The sequence below is a fragment of the Octopus sinensis genome, unplaced genomic scaffold, assembly GCF_006345805.1.
Source record: "Octopus sinensis unplaced genomic scaffold, ASM634580v1 Contig13764, whole genome shotgun sequence".
Lineage (NCBI taxonomy): Eukaryota > Metazoa > Mollusca > Cephalopoda > Octopoda > Octopodidae > Octopus > Octopus sinensis.
Window position 1 is genome coordinate 68,603 of NW_021833041.1, and position 10,457 is coordinate 79,059.

A 10,457-nucleotide genomic window follows, 5' to 3' on the forward strand; every position below is an offset into this window, starting at 1 on the left:
TTAATTGCAACGAATTGTCAAGCAATTTGCGCGAACAATGGCTAAGACAACACGTTAGAACAGTCAGATACTCTTTCTAGGATCACACGTTATATTAGAGATGAGAGAAACCACTATTATAGGCAATTTCACGATGCCACGGATCATGACAAAGCCATCAAGTAAATAAATTCACGGGCTTTCACCCGAAAATATCGCTGGTCTTAACACCAATGAGAGTCAGCAAAAAGACTTGTTGATGACCAAATATTTAGTGATTTTCAGTTTTTCATAGAGAGGTAATCAAATAAAAGTCCACACAAGTGACATCCCAGACAAAACATTTTCCATCCAAAAAAAGAAAAAGTGTCACGTCATTACGATCAAGGTCAGGAAGAAAGCATGACAATTTAGCATGAGTTTCTTTTAATGATTTTTTTGGGTAGATTGGGTAACCAAGAATAGTAAGATCTTTGATTTTTGTAACTGAAAGGTCTTTGATGCTCCCAGAAAGAACAGAAAAGATTTTTTGAGATTAATAATGTCTTCGGCAATCCTGGTTACTTTGGAATTAACTTGTTCGACTTATCTCCACAAAACAGGAAATGATTTTGGAAACGTCCTACAGGATTATTCCTAAAAGCCACCAAGAGGCAAGCCTGACAAATTTATAATACAAAATATTGTAGAGTTCAACATAATAAAATCCATCCTCGAAGGAAAAGAACTGAATATACCGACTTTTCGGAAGTTTAAACTAATAAGAAGGCTAAAAAATTGTTTTAATGGACGGAGAGTTTATCTTCAAAATTCTTTATCTAATCACAGGCTTGCTATTGTCTCAACAAATACACGGAAGATGTGGACAATTGCAAAAAAGATCCATGACGTTAACCACTGTGGACACAATGAATTAGAAGAATTGTGTGAAAAACAATTTTGTTTTGTTAAAGGAGATGTTATTCGTCAGGTAGTAAAAGACTGCAATATATGCCAGTCTACAGTCCTACTGAAACAATATGACGACATAGGTCATATTTTTGCGGATGTAACGAATGAGAAATTTCAGATTGATATGATCGACCTAAAAAGGTATAAAATTGTGGTATTTCCAAGGTTTGTACATGAAAATCATCCATTTTTTGGTTGTTAACTGTTATTGACGTCTATTAAAGATATGCCATCACAAGGAATCTTGAAAATAAAAGTGGAATTTAAGTCGCTGAAAAATTAAACGACATTTTCATGGATGATGGCCTTTGCTGATATTTACAGTCTGATAACAGGACAGAATTTAAAAATTTTCGCATTTCTAATTTATATTAAGGATTCAAAATTACTTAAATTCAAGAAAGTCCGAACAATCCTTAGAGTCGGGGATACTTGAACAATCTAATCAGACAATCAAATAGGAGTTTATTCATATTGATAGCTTCGGATGAAAAAAAGAGTGGATAAAAAACATTTGAAAACCCGTATTTATTTACAACCACATGTAAATTGAATTTTTTTTAATTTTTTAGAAGTGAGTTCATTTCAAAAATATCGTGGTATTCCTGGATTTAACATTGTTTTTTAATTAGATGTTGAGAAAAATTCAAAAAGTTGATATGGGAGAATTGGAAGTTGTAGAAAATCCCGACATTTATTATAAAGTTTTTTTATTGTTATTTATTAGTAAAGATGATGAGTGCCCGTTTAACTGTGAGAAAGTGACTTTGCAGTCTTTATATTATAGAAAAATGAATTGAAGATGAGAGACCAGCGATCAAAATATGAGTTAGATGTTAGAGATATTGTATTCTATTTTTAATTACTTAAAGGTTTGTATACAAAAAGATTATGGGACGAAACATTCTCTTTGATTAAAATAATTTGAACATCCGTATGGAAATCCAGTAACTATTGTCGAGAAATTGTCTAACAATGTTCTTACAGATGAAGATAGTGCTGGGACTATTAAGAAAATTTATTCAAGACGACTTTAAATAATTGTTAATTATTATTTGTAATTGTCAAGTTAACTCTGATATAATAGATGTATTTACCCATAGAATCACAAAATCAATTGACATTAAACGATGGGAGGGCCAGCGGCCTGACGGATCGTCAAACTTGCGGAGAAAATTTTCCGTCTTCGGACCAAGAGCACTCAACGTCTCCACCGCAATCGACAGTACGAAGAACTTATCCGAAAGGCCGGAGTATTTTTGCAGTTTTGTATCTTCAGCTTTCTTAGCGGCGGATTTAGCCTCCAGAGCACACAAAGTTACGTGTGAGGCAGAAAATGTATCCCAGCAGGTTACGTCCCATACGAGAACTTTTTCCCCTCAAAAGGGAAAAGAGTCATTCTGTCAGGACGTTTCCCGTCACCGCGCTCGAAACCTGGTGGTTCGAGAATCGAAGGAAATCCCGGCGAGTCAAAAGCCCTCCAAATAACGTAATTCATAGCCGAGTGCCTCGGAAATCGTACGCCACTCCTGTACGATAAAGGATGCAGATCAAAAAAGTCAACAGAGCAGCCACAATGACACGCGTGCGGGACACATTGGTTTAACCCGAGGAGCAGGGAGATTCCAATTATTACAGATTCGTCATCAAGAAGGATGCCAGATGAGGCGTTCGGAAATCTGCAATGCCAAGCTCCACTAGCTGGGGATGCTGCCGAAAGTAGGAAAGGGTAGCGATGTTGATTAGACGACAGATTGAAGGTTTGCTAGCATTTTATTAGATCTCAGGTTCGTTGAGAAATTCGATCCTCTGGTAGGTCAAGACTTTGTTTCCTCCAGACTGAAGTAAGCCACATTTGTGTCCAAAGAAAATTCAGTCGAATATTATCACGTCGGCTTTGTTTCCTAGGCACGCAGCGAACAAAGTGGAGTGTGGGGAAATCAATAAATACAAAATTCTCTTAAAATATAACTTTTTTTCCTTATCACATTCGAATCTGGAGTTTTAAAAAATCACAAGACGGACTTCATTTATGATATCAAAAGTAAATCAACCAGAATCATAATGCTTCTGTGAAGAATTTCGATTTCAATTTTTGTAAGAACAGTCAAAAAATTCTCTTCCCACATAAATGGTTTTCTCTATTCTTTTGTAATTGACAAAATTTAATTTTAAAAAATCAAAGTAATACTTTACTATTTTCATTAGCTTTTTCTATTCTTTTAATGGAATTGTTTGTAAGAATTGAAAATAACGCAATTAAAAATTCAAATGTATATTTAATTTGTAAAATAAAATTAATAATTAATTATCTCTTTAAACAGCTTGTGGCGACCTGTCATTTGTTGCATATTTGAATTCTTAAATGTCAGTCAGCGATGGAAATGTGAAAACTATGCAATTAAAGATGGTACTTCTGGGAGAACAAGGAACCGGAAAATCATGCCTCGTTTCTAGATTTATAAAGGGACACTTTTTAACCAATTCCGAGAGCACTATTGGAGGTAATAATCACAAATTTTAAAATTTACACGCTTAACCATCGTTTAAAACTAATCGATCTAGCTGCGTTTTTTACTCAAAGAATTTTTATGGACGACACATCGGTTAAATTCGAAATCTGGGACACCGCAGGACAGGAACGCTTTCGTACGCTTGCTCCAATGTATTACCGAGGTGCACATGCTGCACTTATCCTTTATGACATTACCAATTCGGTAAATTATTTACTTTTTTACATTTTTTAGAAATCCTTTGAAAGGGCTGAAGATTGGCTGTATGAGTTAAGAAGACACGGCCCTCCGAATATTTGCATTGCTTTGGCTGGTAATAAAACTGATTTGGAGTCTACGAGAGTAGTTTCTTTTGAAGTTTTTACTTTTCAAATGATTTTTAAAGGATGGCCAAAATTTGGCGACACGAAATGGGTTGACGTTTCTTGAGACATCAGCAAAGACTTCTTCTAACGTTAATACGCTATTTGTTTCCATGGGTTCCACTTTATAATTTTTTTATATTTCAGCCCGAAGCGTACTGGTGTCTACTTCTGATTCTGAGTTCAATCCTCCCGATATCACTCTTCTTAACAATTCCGATCAGAAAAAGAAATGTTGCTGACCAACTTAATTATATAAATAATATTCATTTTATATTATTTTTAGTCTTTTAACTTTAGTTTGATTTTTTCGAAACGAATAATATTCTATCAATTAAAAATTATTCAAAAAATCGATTTATATCCACAAAACTGTTTTGAAAATCAAAATTGTTCTGTGAAAATATGGGAAGTCGTTCTCATTAAATAACCATGAAAATGTGACACCTTTTCGAATCATTATTTTTTCGATCTATTCTTACAAATGCTTGGTAATTTTTAACATGTGAAGCTGTAAATTAGCTTTATTTAAAGTTAACAATCGCAAATGCTCTGCTGATTTAAAAAATAGTGAATTTTTATTGATTCAAAATTTAAAAGTATCTATGGTGATATTAAACATTTTAACATAAAAGTAGATAGTGAGCCTGTTTTAAAAACACAACCTGTAAAAAATGGAAAATGTGTAAGAGCAATATTCAATTTGTTTCTTTTAGAAAAACTTCATAAAACATTCTCTCCTCCGTTCTTCGTGTTGGATATAAAAGTGATGCTTTCATGAGACACCATTGTCGCGAAGCATAGTTTACATTTTATAGAAATATGGGCCACATTCTTTTTTCTAAAGCGAAATTGAACGAGAATCCTACTTTTTGTTTGTTCTCAAAACAGCTTTCGGGTGCATTGAAATACTGAATCTGAAAAAGAATTTCGCGATCATGGAATTAATTTTTTTAATTAACAATATATTTTCTGTTAATTAAAATAAGGACCTTCCTAAAATAATGATTTATAAACTCATAGAAATTTTGACCCGAGAGAATGATTAAATAACAAAGCCAATTCCCACTTGCTTTCGTTATTTACGAGATTACCCGATCGGCTTTGCAAATGAGCGATTCAGTAACTTTCTCAGAAATATCGATTCATACTGTCATCATTTTGAAATCAATAATATTTTTTTGCTCCAACAAATGAATTAGGTAACGTTTAATAGTGGAAAAATAACATCATGTGTTAATTGTGAACTCTATTAGGGTCCCAAACTTATATGAGTAAAGACTTAAAACTTGAAAGACCTCCGTTATTTTCACATCCAAGGACTGTTACAGTTTATACTAGCTTATAAAAAAGATATTCACAAGAATTAGCGCACCTATGTGGTTTTCAGAATATGAACTTAATTGAACCAAAATATCCTTTTTATTCTTCTCTCGCTCTGTAGACCTTCGAAAAGGTTCACTCCAGTGCCTCTCACTGACTAAATGTCGGGAAGGACTGGCTCGTCGAACATCAAACAAGATAATCTCCACAGTCATCTTAAAAACAGTTGACTGGACATAGCCCTGGAGAGTCTTATTTAAACCTAACTGCCTTAAGTAACCTTTGTAATATTTGGTGACTACTCCATCCCATTTCATCAAACATTAAATAACATGGATTTTAGACTACTGCATCACCTCTAGCTTGTTTTCGAGGAGATCAGAATTCCTAAACTTCCACTGTCTGCAAACAATCTATGCATGTGATGTTTACTTTCAGGATAATGATCTCTCCGGCGATTTTACCGCGGATTGCAATATCAGGTTCTAGACAACAATCGATGTGTGTATAGCAATATCCATATTAATGCACACCTTTGTGTTCTCATACACCGATTAAACTCGGTGGGCTAGCAACTTTCTGGACTGTCTTGAGTCATACTTGTTGCATAGCAAAAAAGTAGCGACCTTAACACCTCGTTATGCCTCCATGTGTAATCATGGTAAAGCATACTCTCGCATTTCGGGGCTAAATGATCAACAGCAATCGCTTTATTTTTACAATGGTTACTTCGTGCATTGAGGCAAATATTGCACAGTATTGCCACCCTATTACGGAACCTTCTATTACACACTGCGTCGTCTATATCGCTTTTTTTGTCATGTAAATAAACATTCCACCTGTCTATCACAGATTAAACAAATTTAATAATCCACGAGTGTCTACTTAATAGCTTCTTTACTTGCAAGAGTAGCGATCTATAAGTATGTGATCGAACCAGGATTTTTATATGGATGCAAAAGTTGGATGTTCTTCGAAAAAAACCGCATTGTTGATATTTTCCATAAAACGAGAAGATATGCAATGAAGTTAGCTTTCATGCTTAGAGTGGAAACTCCGGTTAACGACTTAAAGACAGACTCGACTGAGACAATTGCCGCTCTGATCAAACAAAGAATAAGGATTCTCAATAGTAATAGATAATTCTGAGTTTCCGGTCAACATTGCGAAGAGGCCGTGTTAAGTTTCATAGCAACACCTTTTCCTTAACCACATAACTTTTTTTTGTTCTCTCGGTTTCGCGTTAAATAAAAAATTCAATTCAAATAAACTATTAACAAACTGTCAAATATTCTAAAACAACAAGGTTCAATACTGTGACGTATGATTTTCTAATCTAAAGTGAAATTTGTATAAAATAAACGATCTTCGCCATCGATCGGTGACCAATACTTTGAAAACTTTGCATGAGTTTTCATTTGATACTTCTGGTATGTCTGAGTAAACATTCAACGGTGATATTTATGTTCATCATTAAAACTAATCTATAGAAACAAATCTTATAATTTTAATAATTATACTTAAAGTTTATCAATAGAATTTGTTCTATTAAATATATATTATTTCAAATAGTAAAATAAAAATTCAAAAATATTGAGGTCATATGCTTGCTGATCAGGATAAAATCGAGCGACAACGAAAGGGTGCTGTCAAACTTAAAGACGAAATTCTTGTGAATGATCACCAAATGGTTCGACATTACTTCAAGTCGCCTACATACTGTGGTCACTGTTGTCAGTTTATTTGGTTAGTACAGATTTAAATGTTAATATTTTTAGGGGCATTACCAAACGCCAAGGCTTTAAATGCAAAGGTATAAGCATCAAGCTTCCAAAATCTAATTTATAGTTTGTCAGTTTTCCTGTCATGTAAGATGCAGCGAATATGTGACATTCCAATGCACCGGCAGTGACGTTAATATTGCATCGAATGTAAATAATTTTTGTCACTTTAAATTTCTTAGAATAACAATCAGCACGATTTTGTCTTAAATTCTTTCACGACTCCTCGATTTTGTGATCATTGTGGATCTATATGCTTTGGAATCAAGTATCAAGGATTAAAATGCAATAGTTAGATCTTAGAATTATATTAAATACTTAACCTAGAAAATTTAGTATTTCGAATTATTTCAATAAGTTAGCGGATTTCACGCTTTATTAGTACCTTTTCATAAAATAATTTTCATATTGATTTTTTAATTAATTAATTACCAATTCTGATGTTTATAAATTTAAGAGTGCTTAATGGTTATTCACACAAAATGTAAAAATTTTGTTCCACATTTATGCGGGATTTCCTGTACAGAGAGACGTGGAAGAATTCTTTTAAGTATAAAGGCTACAGAAACAAACTTAGAAGCTAAAAGTACATTACGATAAATTTTTTTTTACAGTATATGAAGCCAGGAATCTTCCAGCAATGGATCCTAATGGACTGGCTGATCCATATGTAAAAATAAAAATAGAGAATTCTGACAGAAAATCAAAGACTAAAACAATTAAAAACACCAGAGATCCATTCTGGAATGGAGAAATTTTATCTTTGTAAAAAAGTTAAATTTTTAATTTTAGGAAACTTACTCCAAAAGATCACGATAAACGAATTATTGTTGAAGTTTGGGATTATGACATGACTTCTGAAAATGATTTTATCGGATCACTTTCCTTTTCCATAAAGGATTTATTGTCGTCTCCAAATGGATCACAGACTGGAAAGAATTGGTACAAATTGCTGAAAACGGACGAAGGACGTCTTATGCATATTTTGATAGATGAAACAGTATCTTCAACTGAACAAGTCGCTGATGAAGAAATTCTTATTAACAAAATTACAACGAAAGATTCTTTCTCACTTACTAAGTTCAAAATTTTTACTGTCATTGGGCGTGGAAGTTTTGGGAAGGTTAATTGTATATGGTAATAATATGTTAGGTTGTTTTGGGTGAGCTCATATCGAGCAAAGAAGTTTTTGCTATCAAAATGCTTAGAAAAGACGTACTTATTTTGGACGACGACGTTGAGTGCTGTATGGTCGAACGAGAAGTTATGTCCCTTCAGAATCCGCCACATTTTGTCGTCAAATTATTTTGCAGTTTTCAATCATTCGTATAAATTTAAAAATTGATTCATAAAATTTTAGGATAGACTATTTTTTGTGTTGGAGTATTCTCCTGGAGGAGATCTGATGCATAGACTGCAATGCATTTACAGATTTCCAGAAAAGGATGTACGGTAAATTATATAAAATCCATTTTTTAGTTTCTACTTGGCTGAAGTTGTAGAAGCACTGAGTTATTTACATTCGCATAATGTTATAAATCGGTAAATATCTGATATAATTTACATAAACGTAGAGATGTTAAATTAGAGAATTTGCTTTTAGATAGGAATGGACACGTTAAAATGGCAGATTTTGGCATGGCCAGAATGAACATTGCCGATGATAATTTAGCGAAAACATTTTGCGGCACTCCCGAATACATCGCTCCCGAGGTTTTGATAAGCATCATTTATTTCTATAATAGATTGTTAGACGAGAAAAATACGGTAAATCTGTTGATTGGTGGTCTTTTGGGATAATGGGCTACCAAATGATAAAAGGAACTGTAATAACATTTATAATTTTTGAATAGCCTCCATTTATGGCAGATGAAGATTCGGAATTGTTTTTTATGATTGTAAACCGTGAAATTAAATACTCCAAATTATTCTCCCAGGAACTAGCATCGTTTCTTAAAAAGGCAACATGGAACAATAAAATATATTTTTAGTTATTGGTAAAATCTCCAGACAAACGTATTGGATCGGGACCGAGAGGAAGTGATATGATTAGAGAAGATCCTTTTTTTAGTCAAATAAACTGGCAAGATTTAAGAGATTTAAAAATTCCAACTCCATTTGTCCCAAAAATTGTTTTAAAATGATATATTTTATAACATCTATAGAAAAGCAAGTTTGATTTTAATAATTTTGATACTGATTTTACTCGAGAATCAACTCAGCAGAGCAAAGTCGATAAAGTAATTTTAATGAATTTCGACCACAATGAATTCGGGAAATTTTCATTTATTAACAGAGAATATCCAATTGATATTTAATACAGAATTTTATTTATTCTTTTACTAATTTTTATTAATAAAATATTTTCCAACAAATTCTATCAAGACAATAGATATCAAAAATAAATTTTTAATGTATCCAATTGAAAACTTTCTTTCAAATACAAATTCGTTTATTCGTGATGGGAATACATTTAATAAAAAAAGTACAGGTTAAAAGAGGAGTCCCCCAAGTCTGGTTTACATCGCTCTGTTATTCAACTGCATAATATGTCGCGTCCCACACGAGCTACCCATCCCAGGTGGTTACATGTCACCTGTCAATAAATAATAATGCCTGTCATGGTGACTGTCAAATTTAATAATTAATTTAATTGCATTGATTTTTAATCAATAATCGTTTCAACAATAAAAATTTATTAAAATAAAGCGTCTACGTTTTTTTAACTTGATTCATATTAACTATTTTAGACTTCCCTGAACTTGTTTTAATCTGTTAAATAAAATAATAATAAAATAGACCTCTAGTCGATTGTTTGACAAAATTTGAACAACTTCAGCAGGTTCTCCATATGGGGATTCAAATCGGTTTAGCCTTAGGGAAGGATTTGTCCCAAAATCCTTTAGAACTCTAACCTAACAATTATTCACTAAAAATACTCCGCTCCCAATTGAAAAATCGTATTTCGATTGATGAACATTCATTTTTTATTCATGCGTTTAAAATATGGTGAATTTAAATTAGGTGGAGAGAAAAATTCAATATAAAATCACTAGCATCCAAGTTGTCTAGCATATGTTATTCAAAATTTACCTGAAACATCTAAAATATTTTCTACATCCATATCTTCTGATGATACATGATAAAAATCATCCAAACACTCACTTTCTTTGAAATTAAAAAATTAAAAAAACTTTTATCATCATGAATGACGGTGTTTATACCAGAAACTCCTCTTAGTTTTTTAAATGGTGTTTCATTTATAGAAGAATGAATAGTCGTGTTATATGTAAAAGTGCTTCGTTTAATAAATTGGATCCAGTTTTTAGTTGATTCTTCACTCATCAGCTTTGAAAGATTTCGTGTTAAAGTTTGATTAAATCTTTCCACGATACCCTGAAACAGATAAATATTGTGTCATTACTTGTGATTGAGGATGATTTGGTCTTCCGTAAATATGTTGGATTTTGTTTTTCGTGCAAAAAGAATCGAGATATTTATTCCTAAACTCAGTTCCATTATCTGTTTGTAGAATCTCGCAAAAGCCG

General features: G+C 32.7%; 2 protein-coding genes across 2 annotated transcripts; both read left to right on the forward strand.

Annotated features, from left to right (window-relative positions):
• Positions 1-3,267: 3,267 nt before the first annotated feature.
• On the forward strand, positions 3,268-3,803 carry LOC115229881 (ras-related protein Rab-5C-like; the record flags this gene model as incomplete). Its single annotated transcript, XM_029800148.1, has 3 exons — positions 3,268-3,434; positions 3,496-3,647; positions 3,678-3,803. Coding segments are annotated over exons 1-3 (417 nt in total), but the record flags the coding sequence as incomplete, so codon positions are not given.
• A 2,928-nt stretch (positions 3,804-6,731) lies between these two features.
• Positions 6,732-8,050, forward strand: LOC115229882 (calcium-dependent protein kinase C-like). The gene is made up of 6 exons (XM_029800149.1): positions 6,732-6,874; positions 6,907-6,941; positions 6,977-7,059; positions 7,092-7,200; positions 7,367-7,495; positions 7,719-8,050. The coding sequence occupies exons 1-6, from the start codon at positions 6,732-6,734 to the stop codon at positions 8,048-8,050; spliced, it is 831 nt and encodes a 276-aa protein (XP_029656009.1).
• The last annotated feature ends 2,407 nt before the right edge of the window (positions 8,051-10,457 follow it).

Coding starts and splice junctions, on each gene's coding strand:
- LOC115229882 (XM_029800149.1), top strand. CDS start 6,732: ATGCTTGCTGATCAGGATAAAATCGAGCGACAACGAAAGGGTGCTGTC. Junction 6,942..6,976: donor CCAAGGCTTTAAATGCAAAG/GTATAAGCATCA, acceptor TCTAATTTATAG/TTTGTCAGTTTTCCTGTCAT. Junction 7,201..7,366: donor TCAAGGATTAAAATGCAATA/GTTAGATCTTAG, acceptor TATAAATTTAAG/AGTGCTTAATGGTTATTCAC.